The 26,972-nt window shown below is 39.8% G+C and overlaps 1 protein-coding gene across 10 annotated transcripts in view; it reads right to left on the minus strand.

Annotated features, from left to right (window-relative positions):
• Positions 1–26,972, minus strand: part of RIPOR3 (RIPOR family member 3) — a 54,421-nt gene that overhangs the window by 9,786 nt on the left and 17,663 nt on the right. For 6 of the 10 annotated variants that reach the window (XM_049816781.1, XM_049816777.1, XM_049816779.1 and 3 more), the window contains 13 exons: positions 22,863–23,141; positions 22,387–22,515; positions 18,212–18,358; positions 14,837–14,915; positions 14,038–14,061; positions 13,861–13,914; positions 13,003–13,152; positions 12,411–12,474; positions 11,977–12,020; positions 11,186–11,311; positions 8,856–9,001; positions 1,763–1,892; positions 143–727 (listed from right to left, as the gene is read on the minus strand). In XM_049816781.1, the coding sequence (XP_049672738.1) occupies positions 143–727; positions 1,763–1,892; positions 8,856–9,001; positions 11,186–11,311; positions 11,977–12,020; positions 12,411–12,474; positions 13,003–13,152; positions 13,861–13,914; positions 14,038–14,061; positions 14,837–14,915; positions 18,212–18,358; positions 22,387–22,487 (1,650 nt within the window). In that variant the 5' untranslated portion in view covers positions 22,488–22,515; positions 22,863–23,141. The remainder of the gene's footprint in view (positions 1–142; positions 728–1,762; positions 1,893–8,855; positions 9,002–11,185; positions 11,312–11,976; positions 12,021–12,410; positions 12,475–13,002; positions 13,153–13,860; positions 13,915–14,037; positions 14,062–14,836; positions 14,916–18,211; positions 18,359–22,386; positions 22,516–22,862; positions 23,142–26,972) is intronic. The other 4 variants (XM_049816783.1, XM_049816784.1, XM_049816782.1 and 1 more) reach the window with 3 other exon arrangements.

Genomic DNA, 26,972 nt, shown 5'->3' on the forward strand with positions numbered 1-26,972 from the left:
CTCTGGTGGCCAAACTAACTTTTTGGGAACATGCCATCGATACATCATTACATCAAATCCGCCACAGCTTCATGAAACTTCTACAGTTTTAGGAGTAACAGTGGAAGCTGCACCATCTACCAGGAGTAAAACACTACCATACCTTTAATTTATCCCTCAGAGATGAAACCTGGTATTCCAATTTCTCCAGTTGGGCTTGCCCCACATCATGCAATTTCAGCATATTTAACACTTCTTGGACAGTCTTATCGATTGACTTTGTACATCCATCTAGTTTTATGTCATTTGCAGCATTCAAGCTTTTCTGGCTAATGTCTTCTTGCTCCGTCAGACGGCGATTTCTGGTCTGGTTGAAAGAACCTCTACTGCCTTTGTGACGATGCAGAAAACTAGATGGGTTATTTGGAAATCCATCCACACACGGAGTCTTCTTCAGGATATCTAGAGTTGTGTGATTTGGAAGAGGATGCTGTTGCTCTTCTGCACAAGTCTCTTGAATAATCACCAGTGGCAACGTCCTATGGTCTAGAGCTGGAGTTGTATTTCTGGATTCTGTCCCTTTCTGATCCTCAGAGCTGAACGAGTCTGCCTCACTTGTCTCTGCAGGATTGCGAGGCTCGCTCTTCCCACGTACATCAAAATCACAGGCAGCCAAGTAGCTCAATATGCTGGGAGGCCGAGCTTCATCACTTACATCCCCTTGGTTCTGCCTTTGTTGCAAAACAGACTGCAGCAAATAGATTCGTAAAGTGAGCACATATACAATTGAAAAGCATGAGATACTGCCTAAAATAGAGAACTATGGTTTCCTGTTCTTGGAAACACACACACCCAAACTGATCAAAACCACAGGGCTCTTCAGCACAAGGGAGCCAGGCCAGCATAGACTGGACAAAAGAAACTATTAAAACAAAGTACTAAGAGCCTACGGGATGAACTAAGTGGAGCAGTAGTAACTGTGCTTTAGATCTTTCAGATGAAAGTTACCGAGACAGCTACAAAGTCGTTTCTGGAAAAAAAACCTTGCCAAGCAGCTTTCATGTCACATCAGCTCAGGACAGGATGTGAACATAGTGGTTAGAGGAAATGTCCATTTTGAAGAGTCCAACATACCCTGTACAAAAAATAAACCTTTCTGAAAAAGACTGTATATTCTGCTGCCTTGGTGAGGCAACACCAAACCTGACTCAGACTGGATGTTAGGGGAACATAGATATGATGTTATTAGTATTTGAGACGTATAGCAGAATTAACAGAATCATATAAAACAATCATTAAAACAAAACCCTCTTGAATGAATAGAAAGAAGACAGGGTTTTCTATTCCCCTGGGCTACACTTAGCAAAAAGTGGGGTTACAGAAGGGGAAGGCTTGTTTCACGTAGCACCTCTAAGACGCCACTCTGCTCCATGGCTACCGAGACAGACTAGTTCATAGTCTGATTCCCTCCACAGACTATTAGAGCAGATGCCTACACCCTTACCATTCTGGCTGCCAAGAGGAATATTTGGCAGGGTTTTTTTTTTTCCTCTGGCTGCCAAGAAGAATATTTGGCAGGGTTTTTTTTCTTTTACAAAACCTAAAATGGAACTCAAAAGAATAGGGGTTAAAAGAAAAATATAACGAAGCCCCAAAATAAACAGCAAAGGCCCTGAAGTGCTACGTTTTCACATTTCTGAATATGTTCCTCAATAGCTTAATCTAATCTAAAAATCAAGTCCTAGATCCGTGCTTTGCATTTTGCTTTCCTCAGCATACTCACCAGGTAGTATTTCTCCCTGAAGCTGGGTGTATTTGGTGGGGTCCAGTTGTACAATGAGCTCTTCCTGCTACCCACAGAAAACTTGGCAGTGGTTCCAGGTGACAAAAACAGGTTCTCTGTGTCAAAGGGGCTGTAGCAGAAGACACAAAGGCCTAAGTGTCAGTAAGACCAGAATGCACAGAAGCATTTAGCAGTGGGAATAGCTGTTAGGATTTGAACTGTGACATTTAGTAAACAACACAGGGAATAAAAGGAAAGAAAGGGTGCCTCTCTGACCAGTATCTTTGATTGCACCAGCAGAGAAAGAGGTAGGCAAAAAGATTGCATATTTTACACAGAATTCTCAGCACCCTTTAGACAGAGACCTGTACCACAGTCTTGGAAGAAGAGTCCAACAGGCCAAAATTCTGAAGCTCTCTCCATCCTTCTGCAGCATCCGACACGGACGCCAGTGCTGACAAGTACGGTATAGGCTGCTTGCTGGGAGCCACTGGACAGATAGTCAGACATACACCATACCAGATAGGAAGGAATTACAACACATGGAATAAAAGGAAAACTGTCATTAATTTCTTTCCTGCACAGCACATGCCACCTGGAAAAGCCACTGAAAAATTTCATTATCCTTCAAATATTAATAAACAATTCCTTTGGCTAGCAGAGGAAGCTTGTGCAGTGGTATATGGCAAGTTACATGGTTCATACAGTCATGGATGAATCCCGTTATAGCCCCAGAGGACACTGGCTATGGTTTACAAGAGTTTGACAGGTCCTGCTCTAAAGACTTCCCAATTACCTACTGTATCACAGCCATTAATTTCCCAAAGCCATTGCAAAGCAGTCTAAGGAAACTTGGACGAACTTTCTCCCAAAATGCAACTTGGCTAACCAGGAGAGGGAAAACATATTTAAAGTTAAGTAAAGCAAGTTTGTTTTTTCTACATGTTACTGTTGTTCCCTACCGATATGCCTTGTGGCACCAAAAGAAAGTTTGTTTTTCCACTTAAGTACTGGTATTTTGAAGAAAAGTGAATTGTTTATAGCAAAACTGTAATCTCATAGATATGAATATAATGACCAAACAGTAGGATAAAGTCAGCTGCATTTAGCTGTACAACATAGAACCACTCAAAGTCTGAAAAGATCCAAACGATAGTGAGGACTAATCAATTACAGGGAAATGAACTTCTGCTCTCTAGCAGAAGTTGAAAAGCAGAGCTCCAATTCTCTCCAGCTTCTCATGTTGCACAGAGACAATTCTCAACAGCGTCCTGCAGTGCAACACACCACTGTCTTCCTCACCATAGAGGTAATGCTCTATGAGCTCACCTAATACATGTTAATTGGCTAAATTAACCATATCACCCAGCTGGGGCTCATCAAACAGGCCAGTTCCATGGAGTCACATTAACAGCCACCTGCATTGTCTCACTATGCAGAAAATAAAACACGTTTCTGACAGTAAGAGCCTTTTAGCCAAAGCCTGCCATGTTTACTGATGGAAGCAAATTATTCGCACCCATAGCATTTCTTAAGAAGAGTCAGAGGGATCCATTCCTCAGATTTTTCATTTTTAGCTTTTAATATAGCAATGCAGTAATGCAAAATGACACTTCTGAGGAAAGAGGAATAACAAGCTAAATCTGTTTTGCCCCTTTGACAATTACTAAAACCCTCTAGCAAAATACAGCTATTCAGCTGCCCTCCAATCAAGCACATGCTCTCTCTTGCTGCAAGATAACAAGTTGAGAGAGCAAAGGTGAAGGAAAGAATGAAGTCTGCTCTAAAGCACCTATTGTCTCTTGGTTGTAAGCTCTTTGGGCATGATCCATCACCTTGTTCCACATTTGTACAGCAAACAAAACATCATACTGGGACAGATCTATGAATCCATCTCTCCCAGCATCTTGACATTGACAGAAGCCAGTAGGGGATATTCAGGGGAAAAACATAGGAAATAAGACAAATACAGCAGGCTTTCCCCAGACACATACTCAAATTTGAGGCAATCCATAGGTTAGATCTGTCATGCACCAGACTTGGCAAGCAGACTATTGTCTTTAATTGTCACGTGCTTTTCCTTGGTCTGTCTAGTCACTTCCTGAAATCATTGACACAAAATCTCTGTGTAGGTTAAAAGTATACAGAAATTTCATTATTTAACTTTAAATTGTGGAACAAGTTCTTTGACATGGCAGGGGTAGGGGGGGTGTCTGTGGCTCTACTGAGAGAAATGGTGGCTAATCATTTGCTTTCCACATTCTGCACAGCAAACATCTATATGCCTGTACAAGTATTATCTATCAACACCTTTTCAAGACTGGAAAATTCTGTTAAAAAAAAAAAGAAAGTGGCCCCACATGTCTGATCATTGTTGTCCCCATTCTATTTCTATATTGCCTACATGTGGGCCTTTGGGTTATTATTAAATGCATGACACTACAATGCCATAATTGTTAAGGCCAACGTAAATGCAGCACGTAGCTCTTCTTTAGCTTGCTTTAGCACTGTTGCAGGACTTCAGTGTTTAGGTCCAAAACACAGATGCCCAGCCTGACCTTGAAGGGGTTTACAATTCATCAGAGCTCATGTGTCCCAGATTGAACCTCCCACAACATTAGAAGTTTTGCATCTGCACACATTCAGAGGTACTTCAGCCTTACCAGCACTGAGCATGGATTCCCAGTGAGATATTATTTTGCCATAAGCCACCAAACCTGTGAAGGGATGAAATACTTGAGATTTCTACCGTTTCCCTCACCTTGCGGCATTTTTCTGTTGGATGCGTAAGGAGGACACTTCCTGGTTTATGTTCTCTGAGGACCATAAGTAATCAGGCAGGGCATATAAAAGCTGAACTCTATTCAGTCTTCAGCCTCAAAGGATCTGCACTCCTTTCTCCCACTGCTGAGACTGTGCCCCAATTACTCCCCTTCTGTCCAGTCACTCCATGTATTAAAGACCATCAGGCCAGAAGGGCTCTTGGTGGATAGACCTGTCTGAATCCCACCATTAAGCCTGTGAATCCAAACTTGCATTAATACAAAAACCCAATTCTGGTCAACTGGATTGGACTCACTGTTAATCATGAGATTTCTTTTTTCCCCTGTTGAACACAGGTGAAAATGCCCATGCAATTTTAACAGTGTGATTGTTGTGAGGTTTCTCCTTCTCACAATAAGCACCAGTTTCAAGGTTAGTACAGCTTATCACAAGGCTAAGCTATGAAACATCACTTCCATCAAAAGCACAGAGATGCATTGATGGACTACTGCCTAAAGATACTTGCATGAGTACTACCTATTCACATAAGTTTTCACCTATAAGAACAAGACTGTCAGTAGGTATGTATCCAAAAAAACCAGACTTTCCTTTTTTATTCTCCCTTAAGGTTTGTTTCTCCTACTCCACAAACCCCTGTGAGCCAGGCCAGCACGCACTCGAAGTGGGCAGAAATCACAAGAGCAGTTCTGGCTGGATAGTACCCTTAGATCCCAGTACGGGGTGCTAACTGAAGTTCTGAAAAGAGAACACAGGCTTTCTCTTTGTCCTTCATGCGAGAGACAGAATTCAGACTGCTGTTTAGGTTGGCAAAAAACCCAAAGTCTTCTGCCAAACTGGCCAACAAAGCCGTTCTGCAACAGGCCCAAGCTCATTCACGCTCCTCGTGGCATAATCTATAAAGGAGTTGAAGGAACTTCTGTTGGAGCCCAGAAGACTAGTGCCTATTTAAAGAAAATATACATTTAGAAGTGGAAGAGTGATCTACATCTTGATTTCTCACAAAGCAGGTCTAGATTGAAAGCTTGCCTCTCAGGGAAGTTTGGGCAATTCAGCTGGGTTTGTTTAGTTATTCTTAAATCAAAGAAAAAACAGCTGTTATTTTGAGTGCTGGATCTTTGAAAACAGAAACACCCTGAGTTATCACCACATAACTTCTCTTTTCTGTAAACAACTTCAGCAAACAGGCTGTCAAAAAGGAGGAGCCTGCCAGTTCTGTGCAGAAGTGCTCTGGAGAATCCACTTGGTAGGATACCAACACATTTCACAAAACTTAAACACAGCAGACACACGCAGCCGGAGATTTCTCACATGCTGAAAAATTCCAAGTGGGGATTAACTCCCAAAGAAAATGCGTCACCACTAACCCTGCTCCCAGCTCAGCTGTTACCAACTCTAAAAGCTGGGTGATGGTTGTCCCAAATGCCATAGAAGTGCTCATCTTGCCAGTCAAAATCTGCATTCTGAGCTGCGAGCTACTGCAACAATCAAGTGTCAACATAAATTGAATTGGTTTTTTTCTACAAAATTTAGTCACAAATATGATTTGCTTTGGAGATTTAAGCTATTATCTGAGAAACTATGCTATATCGCAGAACAGGAAGGGGTTTTCCTCGTACAGTCCTTTTGCAAGGACAACTTATATGCATAATTATTTATGCAAGTTATTGACAGCAAGGAAAGGCAAACAAGTAGACCCAGAAAAAGTAAGTGAAGTGAATCTATCTGTTGAATGCCATTTGCATGGGTTAAGAAAGTAGAGGTGATTTCTTCCAGACTCTACTACGAATGTGCCATCTCTCGGTACAGCACTTCCCATATTAGGGCAAAACCAGATTTTATACCCAGTTCAATAAAGAAAGTATATCTCCTTCACTGCATGAGTGAAGCTTCTTAAGATGTTAGGCTTGAAATCAGAGAAAAAGGGACTTCCCTTGTAAGAAGGGCATCTCTGCAAGCAGAGGGCTCTCTCTGCAGTCCTTTCTGCTCTGAAACTGCATACAGAGCTTCTGATCATTTTGGATCCAGGTTAAACCCAATGCAAGTTTTGGTGGCGTGTGTTTGTTGCAGGGTGAGAGATGACAAATAAAGGCATCAGATTTTGCTGGGGATGTACGAGAGCCCATATATCCTCCTATGCCCCTCTTACCTCCTTCCTTCCCCAATACTAAGACAGATGAATGTCAAAACAGAATATTTTAATTGGCCTTCATTTAAAAGGGCTGTCATTTTAAGAGCTACTTTTACTTTAAAAAAAAGAAACCATAAAAACATATATAACGCAACTTACACCATCCCCACTCCACACAGTTTTCAATAACTCTACCATGAATTTCTCTGCTTTCAGATTCAACTGGGAATACATACGTAACTTGACATGAGTAAGAGGAAGTTTCATAGGGCATATAATGCAAGATCACAGCAAGCTTCTGGAATGAAGCTTTGTTACCCAACCAATTAGTGGCTCAGCTTCTCAAATAAGAAACAGAGGCCTCAAAAGTCTCTAGAGCAGCTGCAGCACCTCACCAAAACAAAACATATACTGATGCCCGTTGTTAGATCTCAGGAGGAAAGAGTGTCATAAACAACAGGTGCAGGCTGTGTGAGTTTATTTCTCATTGACTTAGAGCAATGTGTGCATTTGAAAATAATTTTCAGATGCTGTTGCCAAGACTCATTTTTCAGCCCAATTGCATGTACAAGTCAACAGTAAATTTCAAGAACCACAGCATACACAAAAGACATTCAGAAAATAGTATGTTGATCAATAAACAAGGTTCTTTCCCCAACCCCAGCAATGCAACCTGAAAACTGTTTGTCAACAGTTGAACAGGAATTGCAACAGAAAACCATTGTGGCATCTCTCCTGTTGGTGGCTTAAAAGACTGTGGTAAGGTTTAAGGCAAAAGATACTTCCAAAGGTAATTAGGAGTAGAAAAAGGGTATTAAGACCTGAAAAATCAAGTCTGATTGTAAAATACATTTGGTTACTTTACCCTAAGGGCAGGGAAACTTTTCTTACTGAAAGATCTGTTTGACTTTTGGGTACATTTGGCAGACCACACATTTAATACATACAAGGTTTTTTTTATTTTTAGGTAATTTTTAAGAAAACAAGAAACCAGCATGGCCAGAGAAGAGTTGTATAAGGCTGAGTTATAGGTGAGTCTGGCCTGCAAGGCATAGTTCCCTGCCCTTCCTAATCTAAACATTGTTCAGTTTCTGCTCTTCCTGGAGAGAGCCTAGATCCACAAGTCACCACAAAGCAGCCTTTCAAAAAGGCCCTTATCATGGAGGTGTGTTCAAATGCCTCTTTGCCACGTTGGGCTGAGAAGAACTGAGGACTGCAGTAAGGCATATACAGGAGTACAAGTAAAAACTGCCTGTTGCTTAATTTGGCACTTCACTAAGATGGCTAGATTTAACCCCTGGACAACAATAAATGGAAACAGGTTAAAAAGTTTTGATTTGTTACAGACAACACTCTCAGTACAGACCAACAGTCCTGTAAGGCAGAAATAACAGTACTACCTCAAAAATCTATGGTGCTATGTCTAGAGTGAGGAAGAAGTAGCAGTGCAGCATCCACAGAAGTGAGAATTTGCTTCTAGTAACATCCCTAATCCACTACAAAAATTTACAGATTTAAATTATAGAACAATTTAACAAGTCACAGGCACCATGAAAATACTCTGATATTTTAAAAGTGCATCTGTAACCAAGCTTCCCTGTAGTGCACCAACAGGCCTTACATTGATAACTGTAATCACAGTGCAAATAAGAAGGTGCTAAGTCTTTGGGAAAGCTTATTTTTTAACAAATTGTGGCCTGGTAATAGTGATTGCGCTAAAATTTCAACTATGTATTTCTCTCATTGTGCCTAGAAGCTGCTATTTTCAGTTTCATTTCATCATCTTTAAGATTATTGTTCATGTTTTATAGATGTACATTCACTGCCTGGAGCTAGACTTGAATGCTCATTCTGAAGAGTAGTAAGCTAAGTAAAAGCCTATTAGTCAGTTCACGTGGCTAGCCATAGCTCTGGTAACAAAGAACTGAAGGGTCATAGAAACAGCTTCTGTCCCCCTTTCCCCCTCCCCTCCCCTCCCCAAGGACTGGTCCCCCAGAGTCAGAGATCAGGCACAGTAGCTGAGGTTGCTGTGAGGAAGCACGTGGCTGCTATCTATCCTGCACCTGCTCTGCAAATAGAAAGAGGACGATGATGTTGAATAGTACTAGGTGACATACTAAGGAGCCTTGAATTTATTTCAAATGTTTAGCTCCAGCTTTTTTCATTTGAAGCTGTACTTACTTCCAGAGGACCTCCAGCTGTAGCTTGATGGTGCCCAGTTCAGTTATATCCACAATGATTGCCTGCGGCTTGGTTGTGAAGAAGTTTATGCTGTCGCATGTCACAACACCAACTAGAATAGTGGCCAGTCCTCGCAGCTCTGTCACCTGTGGGGACAAACATATCCATTTTCATCTTACCAGACAATCCTAAGTCATGTGCGTGGAAAGGAGAACACCCCAGGCTCAGATCGGCTCCAAGGCCCATGACAAACTTGCAGCCTTGATACTCAACTCTGGGCTCCTAAACTTTTGTGAGCCAATATCCCCACAAGAAATGTGTCATAGATGGCTAGCAAAAAGGAAAGGAGTTTTATGTGTTGGGGAGAGACAGAGCTGTACACTTCTGACAACAGAATTTGGTAGACTACGATTTTAAGTCTGACATTTGGAAATTCTATCTCTGGTATACATACAAGTGGTTGTCATTTATAGTACAGAGTCTAGCTTGTCTACATATTAGACTAACACTGTCATAAAAATACATATTACAGAGAAGTATTTTAGCCTACCTACACTAGACTATTTCAGCTCTCAATTGCCTAAAGGATGCGGAAGCAGAACTGTCCGCATCCAACTGCCCTGAGCTCAGCCATGGGCCAAAATCAGAACTTCTAAGTGTCAGGTCTTTCCTCTAGCTCTGCAGGTGGCTCCAAGTTTGTTATCAATGCAGTTACAGGCCTGTGGGCCTGTGTTTTTTCCAGTGTAGCACTTTGCTTCTTCAGCTACTTTAAAAAACAAAATCTAATAAAACATTTGCTATAAAAGCATACTTCCAATTGAAGATCAGATTGTTCTAGAAGCACATAAAGCATCAGACTCAGCACAGAATTTTAGCACAAGTGCCTGAAGTCCACTTCAGGAATTAGTTACATGCCTACATCTCCTTTAAGAACTAGCAAAAGTTTTGTTGCTAGGCTCCTCTTGGAACACTCTTTGGCACTTCTCAATTATTTTTTTTATTTTTCTTTTTTAAACCTGCTACGTATTTGTACTGGGTGAAGATTAAGTACAAAGTGGAAAGAGCAAGAGGGTGTGGAGAACATTAGTCAGTAGACTTTCATAAGCTGACAAAAAGGGTAAAACTATCATTGTCATACAAAGTAATACAAGTTTTTACAACTGTTATGGGAAAGCAGGGATCTGAATTAGCCTCTCACCTGATCTTCATTGTGCAGTGGCAGCAAAAAACACATTATAAGCACATTTCCAAAGGCTATGCTGGCAAGATGCCAAAGAGTCTCTCCTATGTAACCCAGTTCTTGCTGCCAGATAGGAGGGGAGCATTGCAATAGCTGCTTTAACACAGCTGCCAGAACTCAAAACCCTGCACTGGCACAGTTTCCTAGTAGAACAGGATCCAGCACAGCCTTCGATCTCAGCTCCTTTTAGGTTGACAGAAGTCATTCTGCAGAGTCCAGCCCATGAAAGATGCCAGACTACAGTGGAAATGCTGTTTAAAGATTAACTCCACCTGCTAGGTAAGTGCCAGAACCAATGCCCATGGCACCTGCACAAGCTACAAGCTTCCCTCAAGGGGTACCCACAGTGCGTCATCTATGTATCACAGGCCACTAGCACCAGTCCCTTACTGCTAAGAATATGACCTCTTCTGAGGCACTTTATGTCTTTTAAAAAAGTGTCAGAACTCTAAATGAAGTACAGACAGTTTGTACCAGCGTATAAGTGCCATTGGTTCTTCACAGATACAGAGCACCTCTGGAGTAAAACATGACAAAAGAATCTGCAGTGCATGCAGATAAAGGGACATTTGAACTACACATTCAAAACATACACATGTGCAATGATATGTTTTCCATATACACATTTCTCTTTCAATAGAGAACAGAACTCCAGGCACTTGATATTCCACATAGGTGATATAAAATGATATATACATACACATCTTTTTGTCTCCACATCTAGACTACACTCTAGAAAATCCCAGACATTGGTCTAGGACATTTTTAAAAACAAAACAAAACAGCAACAACAAAACCAAACCCCCACAACCAACAAACAAACCAAACCAAAACACAACCACATATACCAGACTCCAGTATATGGGGAAAGCAGATACACTAATACAGTTATGAGTGCGAGGAGCAAAGGAAAAACAGAAGCAGTTGTCTGTTTAGTAAGAAGAACATTGATTAACTGCCATTTCTACATAGATAGGAAGAGAAAACTACATAAAAATTTTGACAAATGCTTGATAGCCTAACAGGTAAGTAGTATGGCAGAAGACCTGTTATTACCCACTGGTTCCAATCCAACCATTATACACCACACCTTGATTTCAAACTTCTCATGGAGATTGGGTATAAAAATCTTCTCTTCCTCATCCCATGTTTGGCTGTCATCGGTCTCAATCTTGCCTTTTAACCTCCATTTTTGGCGCCCCAGTCGCACAAACACCTAGAAACCACAAAGAAAAGAGGATGTTGGGTCAACATATCCCAGTACATTCCCTTCAGTCCATAAGCCTCACACTGTTTCAGCACGGCAAAGGCAAAGCCATACATTTAGGAATTTGAATAACGCTAGAAGATTGGAAGCAGGAATTCAGGTTGCAGGTTTTAACATCTTAACTCGGTGCCAAGTGACACATCCCAGCCATTCTAGAAGAACTGCAAAACTACGTTGCATAGCAGGTGTAGCAATACTGAAATGCAAGGCGCACTGGAATTCATTTGGAACAGTGAGAAGTAGGAGAGCGACCCGGTAAGATACTGAGATGCATTCATATATGCCAAGGGCAATCTTCCAAGAAACAGGCAGCAACTGTTACTTGATTCCAAGGCAACTTTGAAGACAAAGAGCTCACAGGTTGGTTTTGATAGACAATCACAGCCATCTTTTAAAGCCTCCCATAACACTTGAATCACATCTTTCCCTCTTCAGTCTCAGAGGGCAGGTTAACTAGTAAATGTGCCAAAGCACTGTTCTCATCAGAATAGTGCACAGTTATCATAGTCTGTTTCCCACTCCCCTTCTATGTGTTGCACCCTTGCTCTCCTGTTCCTCTACTGCAAACTCACAGCAGTAAAATAAAGGACAAAATGAATTGCTGTATACTGCACCTCATATTGGTCGCCCGGGCAGAGACGTGCAAAGCCCACCAACCCTGAAAAGAGAAGGAAAACTCCTAATACTTTTAGAGTTTTACAACGTCCCTCAAAGCCTCCGCTTGCAATAAATAAAGTGACTGTCTGGTTAACACCCCCTTGTGCTCAACTCTGTGCAGAAGTTACGCCACCAGCCCAAAACACTCTTAGAAGGACAAACTTTAATTGAGCTGAGGAAAGAAAGCTTGTCAGCTTTTGTACTCAAATATAAAGTACCACTGCAGATCTGTCTTACAGAGCTGAAGCAAACAGAGGTTTGCCAATATTCTGTTCAAGGTCTGATCCTGTAAGCCAGTGGAAGCATAAATGGACTCTTAATGGATCAGATTGCTACATAGGAAACCAAAAATCAATTAATGAGTTTTGAAGGAAACAAGAAAGGAACATACCTTTCATCTTCAAGTGAAACTCTCCCAGATGGACCTCCAACGCCCCTTCTATAAAGCACATGTCCTAGAAGAAAGACTGAACAGTCACTATGACTGAAAAGCAGTGCAGAGTGGCTACCTTCCCATACATGCCATTTTCTTATCTCATCTTTAAAGGACTTTTTTTTTGGCGCTCCACAGAAGAGTGGAACTGCTTGAGCAGTTCACCATCAGTTATCTTCCACTGCTTGTTTTGTAAAAATAGCATAGTTTACTCATTATTCAATTCTCATCCCATTACTTCCAGTGGAAGTCATAACGGACCCCAGTATTAAAGCAGAAATTCAAAGGATTTTTCACTTGTCTTCATGAATGCATGAAGCCAAGCTGAGTAGGGGCAAAAATAAAAAAAGGCATAGAATTCAACAGCTTTGCCTGTAAGGTATTTATCTCACAAACTTTAGTTCACATTATGTACCTGTATTTCATTCACATGTTAAGTTTTTAACCCACACCATAAAAAAAAAAAAAAAAAAAGGCCAGCAGCAAGTCCTGCTACATTTTTTGTTAAAGAACAGTCAGATCTTCATTATACATGTGGAGTATTTCCTACCTCTGTGCACTCTTGGAAGTTCTTGTAAAGCTCCACTAGGCTCTCTCTGGAGGCTTTGGTGGAAGGAGACAAGGAAAAGGCATGTTTCATATTAGTGGCCCCATCTCGTAGTCTGCACTGGATACAGTAAGCTTCATAGAGTTCTTCTACCTTTAAGATTTAGGGGGGTGAGAGAAGAATGAACAAGAATTACCCTGGCATAGTTTTAGTAAGTTTTGGGAAAGAACTTCAGCAACCTTCCCTGGCAAAAAACCCCAACCAAATCCCATTATCATAGTATTGCAGAATGCTGCAACTCCTGCATTTTACAGACTGATTAGAGTGCTACACTTAGTAGGCATTCCTGCAAAAAAGCATGGGATATTGAGAAACCTAGAAGACAAGGAGTAACACTTTGTTCACGGAAAACTTACTTGGGAGCAAGAAACCAATTCCCTCAATACAGTTTAAAACACTGACACCTTTAGCTGTGTCAGAGGAGAGATTTCATTCCTTTGGAAGCACATGGCAGAGAGCAGACATGCACTCTACAGAACTGCCCATTAGGCCCCTTATTGAAAGGCGGGGAGAATATGTAATTCTTCCCATAGCAGCATTTTCTGAATAAACTGGCAGACTATGCAAACTGGTTTCATAGGCAAACTCAGGTTGGGTTGCGCCCAACATTCAGCCTGAATAGAACCATTCAAGAAAATAAATAAATAATTGCTGCCTCCTGTAAAAAGAGTGGTTATGGCTTTCAGAAAGTAGCCAGCATTATTCCCCTTCAGATGAATTATAATTTAAGTATTTTCTATTTAGACGGTTTGCTTATACAGCAGTGTAAGCCTTAGATGTACAAGATTTAAAACCCTTTACCTTGCTTATGTGAAACTCCAGTTTTCTGATGTATCTCTCCACAGAGCGGATTTGCTTTTGAAGGGGGAGAGAGAAAGGGACTTGAGAAATTGTTTCCTAAACATGCCTTTAAGTAACACAGTAGACACATCAATTTTCTTTATTTCCAACATTTCATCTCATCCTCAATAGTCTTACCTTATCCAGGTCATAGTAGAAAGCCTGAAAGAGAAATAGCACAGGCTGAACAGAAGAGCATGTATATTTGTACATATTAATGATACTTTCATGTTTGCTGCAAGACTTACTACGCATATCTTAAGTTACACTAAAATAAGATGCATTGTTTACTACAAAGAGACAGTCCAACATCTTTAGAATTAGTTTCATTTTCTGTTCATGGTTGGTTGGTTTTCACAGATGCTTGAAATGATACAGTTAGAGTCTCACCATCAGCTGTAACAAGGACTTGGACATTGGTCAGGGTACATGGGAGTTCCTGAATTTTTTTTTAATCTAGCTATTATTTCCCAAATGAAAGGCAAAGTTGGTTCTGCCTTTCCAACTGAGAAGTTGTCTTTTCATTAGCACTGTTGCTGAAGATACTTCTAGGGAACAGTGAACATGACAGAATCTAAAGTTGCTAGGACACATTCACCAACTATGGAAAACAAAGCCTGATCTTTATCACCATTTCTGTCCATACAGAGTCCAGGATGAATACTGATCACTAAACAGATACAGGGAGATACCATCCCCGTAAGAAAAGGAACACGATCTGAAGAACGCTGCTGGATGTTGAAAATGTGAAATCCCAAGTTTAATTCTCACATCTAGAGCTAACTTGCTTGGTAAATTTCTGATTGTGATGCCTTGCTGGATCTCACCTCAGTGCTTTAACTGGAAAAGCCCTGGGAGTCCCAGACGTGAGAGAACATCTACTTTCGTGATTTAAATTACTTTAGAAATAAAGTATTTAACATTAAAAGCATCTTACCAATCTGGAGTTCCTTTTTGTATCTTTGTGCCGACCAGAGAGATAATCCAATTCAGCCTGATGTGCTTCCAAGTATTCGCTGGAGAGGAAGAAAACCCAGTATTACGTTCTTCTGATACATTCATTATAACACTTTCCCAAGGAATTTTTCAGCAGAATGTTACAAAGAAACTTCCTTCTCTAGAAGACTTCTCTTGTTTTACCCTGCAGAGATGTGAATGGCTACATAGAGAGACATGGGTCAACAGATGAGGAAGGACAAATATTTGTCTATGGAAACTATCCTAAATGCAAGAGTCACTCCTAGAGGAGCATCTGTATATAGTGAGTACCAGCAGATGCTGGTTACTGTTACCTAACATTTAAAGACGCTGTACATTAGGAATCCTCCTGAATCCTTTTTACTCCTCCAAGATATGGAATACTCAGTGTAATTCAAGAAGGCCACCACTCCTGCATAAGGTATATAAATGTACACATGGCACACAATGCACTCAGACATTTAGTATTTCTTGTTTCCCTTCATCTAAAATAGATCATTCAAGTGAAAGATAGGCCTTATTCTGGGAATGTGAGACAAACCAAAACAAGACAGGAGAGCTGGAAGTACGATTAAAGGCAAGAGGAAAGGAGGGATGTAAGAGAACAGTAAGTTCTAACACACACATAACCCAGCTCACAGATCTCCTTTTCAGATTTCTCTAACTATTCCCGTTTGGCCTTCTGGAACCTTTTGTATAAAGTAGAAGATCAGTTCATTTGTTGAGCAAGTCTCTTCTTACAGTTACTGAGGAATAAGACTTTATCAACCAACTCCAAAGTCAAAGAATTGCAACATGAAACAGTTGCACTACAAAGCCAAGCTCATGTAAGCCCACATGTAAGGTAGGGCACATCATCTGCATTTTAGCAAGCAGCGCTGACCACCACCTTTTAGTATGCTAGACAATTTCTTAATGTAATCATTACTTTTTCCAGAATGGGAACTATGTTGCAAGGTGTGAAGCACTTGGTGCCAGTTGGCTTCTACAGAGTTGCTTGCAAGCAAGCATAGTCCCTTAAGAGTTCCTACAGGGCCTTAAACTATTTCTGCCGAGACCATCTTCTTCCAACTTTGCTTTTAATACAGAGCAGACTTAGGTAACTTTTTCCTCTTATGCTTAAAAGGCAACAAGAGTCACCTGGTAAATACTACATTGTAAGACACAGTCTCCGAGCAGTCAAAATAACTTCATTTTAGACAGCTGTACTTTTTCACATTTGCTTTGATGCATTTCGTTTTCTTACTTTTACAAAACCAGTTCACCCAAGACGCCCAGTGGCTCCAGCATTCAGCTGTCTGCTCTTTACACTCACCTATTAACAGCTCGGTGCAGAAGTAGCCAAGGCTGGTTGCAGAAAAGAGTTCACTTAACTTTTATAAGAGCTTCATCGCTTTGAGATTTAAGTATGTTAAAATTGCCAGCTTGATGGAATGGTACCCAGATGGTTAACAGAAAAAGGAGTTATTGGAATGGTACCCAGATGGTTAACAAAATAAAGAGTTATTTTCTATAGCTATAAAGAAACAGGCACGTAAAACATGTTCTATACCAAAAAATTCAAGTCACTCCAGCACCAAGTGGACTCAGTCTGCATCTACTTAAAAGTTGGACTTTGAATTGCTATTTGATACAGTTGTTTTCTGTAGGTTACTTTAGTCAATTAGTTAGCTACTCAGTTTTGGCAGGAGTCTGATCATATGGCATTCACTGCAGAACTGGGAACAAATTCTGATCCACTTTATGGTTTCTCCTCCCTAAGCTCTGATAAATTCTAAACTCTGCAAAAATATTTGCTTTTGTTATTTGTTTTAAATCTAAATCCACTAATAAGACATTGACTGATATTTTTAGGACTAAGACTTTATAGTCTTTTATTGGAATAAATGTGTGACATCTGAATTTACAATGCATTATTACAGTGCGTTTTACATTCTTTGCTTAAGAAAACAAACTATGATCAGAATTAATAGAGTAGCAAAGTTCTGAGGACAGCAGCAACATATGCAAAGGAACTTAGTAGGATGCCAGCAGAAAGAGCTACAGAGTTTACAAATCCAAGGAAAGGTATTTTATCTTCCAATAGTAGCTTCAGGGTGTAAATGAAGTTCCTGTGATATTAGGCAAGGCCCATCAACATTGACTGTAGCAATTTGTGTATTTTATTACATAACAAGATTTGAGGACTCAGTTAAAGGTTGATCTGTTTCAATCACTGATGGAGGCAAACAGCACTTACCACCACTTCTTTTCTGATCTATAATACCAAGAGAGCAAGCTCATCCATGTTTTATTTACTATTTCAGCACTGAAAAACATCAGCATTTCTGAGTTAACTGACAGCTTCCTCAAAGCCAGAATACCCTGAATTCAGATTGCCACCCCATCCTTTGATCTGTCTGTTGCATACACCCCACATCTGCCAGACAGAAACAATGGATAAAATTGGTCTTTAGCCTTTTCACTCAAGTCTGTACTGATGCAACAATGACTGTGCAGTCAACCATAATAAAGACTCCAAAATAGTACTACATTTAAAGCAAGATAATGTTATTTACATTGCCATAAGAAGATGGAGTTGTACTACAGCTCTGTTTCATCACCTCAAGTCAGCTGAAGTTTTCAGGTAGATCTGCTTAGACCTTTCCCTTATAGCAAGCCACCAAGAAATGAAAGAGTACTTTTGAACGCCAGAGTTTAATTCCATTAAAAGGAAAACAAACAAACAAACAAACCCCAAACCAACCAACCAAAAAAACCCCAAACCTGAAAAAACCCCACTAGACTATCTCTTTAAGTGTTCTCCAATTAGCATAGGGAAAATAGAAATGGTTTATGAACCAGCTTCCCCACTGTGTCCTTGCAGGGCACACCCTTGCTTTCAGACTTGGTTTTAAGTCAGCTTTTTGAGTCAAAGCAAACTCCACACAGCTCCCTCTCCAGAACCCCCCCAAATCTGGCTGTCCCATCCCTGTCCAAGTCTCTCCTTGATCTGGAGACTTCCCGCCTGCCACCCTGCATGCTCTAAAAGTCTCCCTTCCTCAAGGGAGCTCAGTTGCTCCCCAAGAGATAGAGAATCTCCCACAGAGTTCTACCTGTCACTGACTTTTTAGAGAAGTGTAACAAACTAGGAACAAACAAAAACATCAGAGCACTTTGTTTGCAAGCAGACTGTCTGAAAGTGAATGAAACTTGTTTTACAAGGTCCCAAGCCAGTGTCTGGGAAAGTTACTACATATGTCTAGAAATGCCAGATGGAGACAGAGAACAGTGATACACAGACTTAAGCAGCATGACTAGGTAAAGCAAATTACAATATTTTAAAAGTCCTTACTTAAGTCCTTTCTTCAAAGCTTCAAAAATTTTCTTCACCTGCAGTGGCTTTGGATCCCAGATGACTGCCCCCTTCTGCAGGGAATTATAAGCCTTGGGGGATTTCAGTGACATTCTTGATCTCACTGAACTTCTGCTGAGAGACTTTCTGTAGAATGAGAAAAGAAACATGGGAAAGATGCAAAACCCATCACCTGGGAGAAGAGAAATGCCTAACCCTCAGAGCTTCCAGGCTACAAGTTACGTGTCCAATCCCATATACCTTTATTCAAAAGAACAAAGCTCTTGGACACACTGAGAATACTTTCACAGATAACATTAGAAAGTTAAGGCCCAGCCCTAAATACCTAGTGCATAAAAGCTGAAATTTTTTGTGACTTCAACAATAATAATTTCAATAAAAGACATTTCCTTCTCCAAGCTTGACGTAGACTCCGAGAAGCCTAGTGGTTCTTTTTTATCCTTTTTAAATAAAGAAAGATTGTGCGGGTCCCCATTTCTTTGGGAAGGGGGGGCGGGCAGGGTATCAAGCAAGAAAACGAAAATCTCATTTTTAAAACAGGTTAATAACAAGTTAATGTTTATACTACTAGCAACTGTTCTAACAGATACACATGGCAGCTAGCCAAGGCCCTGTTTCTGTGTGCCCATTCATACCAGTTGTCAGGTAACTACAGAACTAGTCAAGTAAGCCATGCTGCAGGACAAGGACATTCCCATTCTGGCTCTCACCTGCAATTCAGGAAAATGAGGCAACAAACTTTTGATCTTCTCAAGGTCTACCTTATAAAGCTAACATAGAAAGCCTTTAGAAATAGCTATTTCTTTGCCTGCATTCACCCTCCATTTAAATGATGGCTTAGAGCCCTACCACGTTTTAGAAAAGCAAGCTACCAAGCCCAGATTGCACACAAGATATAATTATATCAAGGTGGTTTTTCAGTGTCTAACACCTCACTTACTTTTTTAAAAGCAACGGCAAAAACAAAATTAAATATTGTTTCTAACAGAAATCTCCCACACTAGATTTTTTGTGCTAACCTAAAGAGTTAGAACACCCTGAGCCATCAGTTACATATCTCTCTCTATATATATATATATCTGCAACATTTAAACCAGTAAATGAGCTGTCTGCAAATGGTTCTTTCACATTGTCAGATTCTTGCATAGCTTACCTCTATCTGTATAATCCTCTAAGTCTTAGTTATTTTTATATAGTTTTGTTAACACTCCCTGTAAGTCAAGCCTCTAAAATAACATTATCTAAAGAAGCTTCCCATTCCACCAAGCCAAGCCAACTGGTTGCTCTCAGAGAGCGCTCTCTCTCTTTCTCTCTCTCTCACTTTATCCTAAATTCTGCTCACCTGGAGAAATGATGAACTCCAACAGGTTTAAGACTTAGCCACTGGCTGTTTTAAATTCTAGGCATGTGACTGAAGGCCTAAGGAGATAATTGAGCTTGGTGATTAAATACTAGGCCCAGCACACCTGAGAGCTGTCTCCAGTCCTATTACAGAAACCTTCAAGTAACTACTTTAATTATCCTGGTGATAAACTTCCACTTAACTCAATTTTGTAACATATAATCTGCAAAAAAATCTGACAAAATTAGGTGTTGCCAAACATTACTGGATATTTAATTTCTTCACCCCAAAGATTATCTTAGTTTATTATGATGGCTTAATGTAAAGTATTAATTAACAAAACCATATGGAGCTCAGGTTACCTGTAACGAGGAACACAACTGTTAAATTAGAAACTTACATTAATATTATTTTATTTCGTAAGATAATGAATCCTTGAGTATTCCATGCAAAGCGAGAGGGTTTCAACAGCAATAACACTGGAAGGGACAGTCTAGCCAATAATAGCAGTTGAAAGAGTCTCCGAGAAGGAACATCACTTAAAATTCTTTCATGCAAAGAAGGAAATAGCATCCAGTTTCATGCTTTAGATGAGTACTCCAATTAGCAAGATACCATATGGAAGATATAAGATAAATCTATCTTTTGAAATTAAAAAGCCCAAATTACTCCTGGGTTTTGTTTATTTTTTGAAAGGGAAGGACTTTGATATATACTTTCAGAGTTTTGTACTGCAAACCCTAAATTCAGGAAATCATTTCCCTTCAGTTGAAAGTATAGCATCTAAGCACTGCATACAGATAGGCTGAGATTTAAAACTCACCGTTTTCCTCAGTTTTCTCCTACTGACTGATGTAGCCCATAAGTACTCAGTGAACTGATGTTAAGAATCCCATTTTCATACATTTCATAGAAAAGTGGCTGACATGGGCCTTAGGGACAGTAGCTAAAACCTAGATGCTATGTTGCAGCTTTCCCTTGTGAACTTAATAATTTAAGTATCAGATTTCCCACTTTATAGATAACAGTAATAATATTTACTTCCTGTGGAGACCATTGTGAGGAAAAATGAAATAGTGTGTCTGACTGAGAGCCTCAAAAGGAAGTTGCTAAAGAAATGCAAAAGTATATTTAGCATCTGCTTAAGAATCTCCATGTGGACCTGATTTGTGTGTCATCCTTTGGATAGACCTTGCATAGGGCCCCTGTGATCTCCTGCTGTGTTTTGCAACAGTGCCTGAGGGAGAGATAAGTTAAGAAAGGGTGATTAAAAAATTTCTTCACTATGCTGGAGAAGGCTCTCGGGTGTTCACTGGGCTGTGACTGAGTATCTAGTACAAATTTTCCTTATTGCAGTGATTCCTGAACAAAACTGTCTGTCTAAACACTTAGTGAAAAGCAATATCATAAAAAATGCATAAAGGGAGGCATTTGGTTAGAAAACCTTTGCAGCTAAAAGTAATAGAATAATCTTAAGGGATATATGAACTCTTCTGTTTAGAACATTCTTACCCTGCTGGACTGTGCCTTTGTTGGAGAAACAGCTGTTCAACACTTTTCCTGGTAGTTACTTTCCCTGCTAGAACTCCCACTATGTACTTGAGCTCAAGTCTGTTTATATAATTTATTGGCAGTGTTTTTCTCAAGATGTTATTGATGGGTGTGATTTTTTTTAGATCTTTGCTAGGTTTAATATTATTTTTCTGCTTCCACAACAAATGAATTTTTCAAACGTGAAGACTTCTGGATTACATCACAGTCATGCTGGAATTTCATTTTTGCTCATACTTTACCATGCTGTGTTTCACTAAAAGGTTAATTCAGTCATTTGGTTATTTGAAAAGATATTTTATGACATGAGTCAGGTATTTTACTGATACACAATAGGATTTTTTTGAGTACAATACTTTTTTTAGAGGCCTACTTTCCAATTCTTCCATAAGATACTGCTAATGATTCACTGTTTTATTATTTTAGCATGCATTGGCAGTCAGAGATTATATTAATTTTCCATTCATATATCATATCTTCTAAAAACATTCAACAGGCTATACAGGGATCACTAAATTCAGAAAAAGAACAAGAGCACTTCTAGTGGAAAAGCTGCACAGTTATCTACATAGAGCAATTGCTACCCAACAATTTATGATAAGCAAAAAGGGAAAAACAGTGCAGGATGGTTTAGCAATTACGGAGCTCAGCTGAAGACTGGAAGACTGGACTGCAACCTTGGCTATACTATAGACCTGTTAACTGATTGCAGCGAATTTGCAGCGGCCTTCTTGGCCTGTTTGTATTCCTCCCTTCCTCTCATTTGTGGCATCGCCAGTAAGCAGCTCTTCTTCTCATGTAATGCTGCTCTACTTAAAATAAGTCCAGGACAACTTGAGTTGTGTTCAGCTACACATTTTGCCAGGACTCACCATTAACATCCTCATCTTTGTAAAGGTCTATGAGATTTTTAATTACCATAACTATTCAGAGGTTTTAGTCAGAAAACATCAGTTACTACTAGGCTGCTAGCAGGAAGGGTCGCAGCCCTTCATTTTTCTAGAAGAAATGGACACCATTAACAGTCTGATACATAACCTCTGAAATCCAGGCATCTCTGAAGTACAGTGTGTATAGTAGTAAGATAGTATGGTGTGAAGTATAGATATTTATCAGTGAACCATGACCACACTCAGTAGTTGTAAGGTAAAAATTAAGGAACAACTTCTACACGTAGATGCCTTATGTTAAAAAATACATTCACAGTACCCAACCCATTGTTGCCCAAACAATCAGGTGCTTTACTTTTTGTGTTACTTACGCTAATTTTCTGCTTTGCACAGTGCTGAATCCAGTGAAGGAACAACTCCTGCTGATACCACCTCCATCACCAGGAGAGACAAATGTGAGTTTGACTGACATGATTGCCAGTCAGTAAGTCTAACGGCTTCTGAAATAAACAGAAAAACAGATGAGTCAAAAGCTTCTTGGCAGTTCAGGTTTGTGCTGCTGCAAGTGCTGAGCTGAATGGAACTGGAAAGTCAGAACAACAGACAGTAGATTAAATAGAAAAAAAAGACTTGTCTGCTATACATGTTTCCTCTGTTGCCATCCACAATACAATTAATAAGGGACCAAACAGTCTAAAATGAAATCTCTCATGCCCTCTTCAATTTCTGATTGATTTTACAAACTCACTATGTAAAAGCCAGAATAGCCTCAATGCATAGGCTCTCTACATTTCTGATTTTTTAAAAACCCTGTAATTGTCCCACTGCTTAAGGAGTCCAGGCCAACCTGTATATTTCCAAATCAGTATGGATGCCAGAACAACACTTAAGCTCCAGACTTAGTCAGGTCCAAAAAGCAGTTCCTTGCATCTGTGCAGAGCCACACTGAAGTCAATGGTAGAATTGGCTGAGTGTGATGCTTAAGCCCAAGGCAGAAGTCCGATTTCAACAGTAAATTTCAGGTTCTTGCTCCTCCTCTGGCAGGATTTCTCTTGGATTGCTCTCTTCTGTTTTCCATCAGTCAAACTCTTTTGCTTTCTGGAGAATTGTGTTCTCTGCCATATGTCTATAGAATCCAAGTTACAATATAAGTAACAGACATATCCTTCAAAGCAGCTGTAGAAAATCACCCAGACAGTTAATATACAGAAAAATTCCCTTCCTTCCCCCCTCAAGCTCATGTAATGTAAACACCACAACTGAGTAAAACTCAGAAAAACAAAAAGCTGGAGTATCTATTTGTAGAGAGTACAAACTCCAATAAAGAGCTGTACATGCTCCCTGCAAAAGTTTGTCCTACATTATAGAATGCGCTCTGAAGAACAGCGAGCTCTTAATCTATCAGAGGAGATACTGGAAAGAAACATCTGCACTCAACCCCTACGCCTGAAATTATCCCATCAGCATGGCTACAGTTAGTCAGACTAGAAGCCCAGAAATGTGAAGATAAGACTCTTTCCTGGCTCTTCCACCAACTTGGAGAGCAACTTAACTCAATGCTCTCCCAGACTGCATATGAAGAACTAAATGCTTAAATAAGCTTCCCGAGAAGAGTGTGATTTGAGAGTGTTTTGCTAATTCTGGGCTAGTCTACAAGTACAGGGAATTACTGTACGTGACTATGCTTTAGGTATCATTATCTGCCACAGCAGCAACAAAAGTTGTCATGGATTTCCACAAGCAGAGATCCTGCAGTGAGACCTGACTATTTCATGAGAAGCTGCTCAGTCAGCTCCCTGGGCTGAGGTCTAAGACTCCCATTTCTTTGCCTGTTCTACAGGCTGTGCCAAGCGCATGAATACATCTGTGTAAAAGGGGCAAAATATTTTGGAACAGGATGTGAAAATGATAAATTTGAGCCAAACAGCTACCTGCTTTGCAAGCTAACTCGTTTGTCAAAAGAGGTGTTGGGCATGGCTAGGTATTTTGTATCTCAGTGCATCAAAGTCCACATGACTCCATAGCTTCGGTAGTACCAAAAGAAATCTGTTACATGGAAAAATTCAGGTGCATCTTAATCCCATTTTAATCAAACTGTACAGCACTTACGTTCTCTCATTTTGAAAGGGTGTCCTTAACACCCTTAATCAGAGATTGCACTTGCATCATATCACAGCTGAAGTTTCAAAATATTTTCCATTCTTTCCTCTAGTTTTCAGATGCTTATAAGCCTGTGAACAGTCACCCCATCAAAAGGATCATTAGACTGAAAAAAACATGCAACTTACTGAAAAACGTACTTGCATAACAAGCTATTAAAAGAAGAAATAAAAGGAATAGCCTCATGGTCATTGACCACATCCCTCATCAAGGATAAGCCAGATTCCCAGGATCTATTCTTCAGCTCTCTAACCTAAGAAAGTTAGTTCATGAATAAAAGGGAGGAAGAAAGTGCAGGAAAAGCTGTCTAATTTTATAGGACTCCTAAAGCCTGCATAGCATGAGACTGAAAGCCTCTGAAGGATATAGATAGGAAACAAACAAAAACAGGCGGATCTTTGACAGGGAACAGAAAGTAGATGATGAAAAGACTCCCAAAGTAAAAATCTGTGGTACTGAACTCTAGATGTGAAGAATTAAGATGGAAATGTACAGACCACAAAACTCAGTTGGTGAAAGAAATACATCGCTTAAATTGCCTAGACTTGATTCTGTTGCCACATGTATTTTATAAATCAAATATAATTCTGGACTTCAAGAAGATACACTATTGCAAATTAGTAGAAATGAGAGATGAACTGAACCTCACTTGTGCATAGCCATAAGCATTTAAAAAATTCTCATGGGTCATTTGGTTTTTTTAGCTGCACAAAGCTTAGTCCTCAAGGCCACTGACCGTGTCATGTTCTGCTGTAATGCGTAGCTACATTCAAAAGCAATTCACAAGCACATTTTCACAGTTCCCTCTTATAAGAATGAAGAGAATTTAAATAATGTTAGGAAAGCACCATTAAAGGGGTTATCTTTCTTACTTTGAAATAATGTCAACAAAGTCAAATCACACTTGGTACACACCTGCATAGATTTTTTTGTAGCAACCTAGAAATCTTACAGCTCATTTCACACTTCTGAGTAGGAGACCATAAGTAGGATGTCAAGACAACATTTTATTTGTAGGAAAGATTTATAATCGCAGTTGTTTAAACAGAGGGGTTTGCTCGCCAGAGTGTCTGTATAAAAGTGCTGAGCTACGTTACAACTGCCCCTGAGAAAAAGCATCTGGACACATCTCAAATTCAACTCTCCCTTTAGGCTAGCAATAAATCAGATAAAGACCCCCCGACAAAGCTGAGTTCAAATCTGTCTTCCAACCTGTAACCTCTGCTGCGTAGGCCAGCGTCTCCAAATCTCATAAATACAGGGATTATACCCTTGGGAGCAGAGGAACTTCCTCTCTTTTAATCTTCCCCAAAAGCACAGAACGTGTATACGGTAGCTAGCTAGGGGCTGGCATATGTAGAGCACAAAAATATCAGGCCAAACTGAAGGAGTCTATTGCCAGGGGCAACAGAAACACTGAACTACTAGAAAAAACAAGGAGTCTCGAAAAAGTCTTACAAAGTTTGAGAGTTGTAAATAGACCTCCAAACTGCCAGGTACTAATCGACTCAAACATTTTAATACGTGCAGTTTTGTGAGATTGAGACTTCAGGTCTCAGAAATGTATTTTTAATATAAATCAAAAGAGTATTAATTTCAAATTAAAGGGGTATGTTTGTTTGTCCCTGTTTCAATGATTTGCCATAACAGACTATTAGCATTTAACCTTCAGTGTTACCAAGTATCCAGGCATGTAGGACCAAACATTTGAGCAGTGAGTACACTCAAACTGCATGTTCTGCTTTGTCTCTGTTAGTATTAGGATATTCCTCAAGCCAAATGACCTTCATCCTCTACAAACAAAAAACTGGTGTCTGTTTGTGTTTATGGCTAAACTTTTCCAGCCCTAGTCACATATTTAATTGTTTCTGGGCACAACGGTTTCAACAATTTTATGAGGAAAATATGACTCACTGACTTCTTGCAAAATATTTCTGCTTGTGCTTTGTACTCTAAATGAGTAGCCATGTTTTTCTTTCAGTATCTCCAAGAGGTTCACTTGAATTTGGTGAACCGTTGCTAGAGTAAGGTATTCATGTTTCCTTAAAATTTATAATGTTCCAATTGCGAATGACCAGTTGGTTAAGAGACACACACTCGCTCTTAGTTGTGTGTCTGCAAGGAACGGTACCAGACTTCTGTTTCCTTCAGCTAATTGGAGACACACAGGTCGAGTTGATAGCCTAGCCAACAAGTGGCTATGTATCTCACTAGTATGTCAGTACCTGCTGTTCACTGGCTTCAGCAAGCAGCGGCTGCCTAACAAAATAAAAGCCAGCTTGAAATCAAATAAATTATTAGTCACTACAGAAAATAAACACAGTGACTGAACACAAGCTATCAAATGTCAATCGCTTCAATGTCTTAGGGTCATGTTTGTGATTCTGGATGCATTATGTGATCATGACAATTTGTCTTACGCCACCCGATGCTAAATTTCTCCTTACGTTTTTAGACTATTGTTATTTTTATACATAATTTTACTTGTAAATATTACACTAGCTTTACTTGGAAGTACAATAGAACCATTCTATCTTCTAGTTGTGGAATCTAAAAAGAGTTGATTTCATTCTGTACTATCACAACATAATCCTTTTCTCAGTATCAGATATGCTCAACGTTTTATTGGAGGGACTGCAGCCTTGACCCTAAAATACGTGGCTTATATTTATGCCTATACAGAGAATCCTCTTAGTAAGTGGATTTCTGCATAGCATAGTACATAGATTTTATTGTAGGGTTGCCACCTGGAATCTATGTCTTTCTAGAGCATGGTTTTATAAAATTAACTTCAGCT

The sequence above is a fragment of the Accipiter gentilis genome, chromosome 14 (genome assembly GCF_929443795.1).
Source record: "Accipiter gentilis chromosome 14, bAccGen1.1, whole genome shotgun sequence".
NCBI lineage: Eukaryota > Metazoa > Chordata > Aves > Accipitriformes > Accipitridae > Astur > Astur gentilis.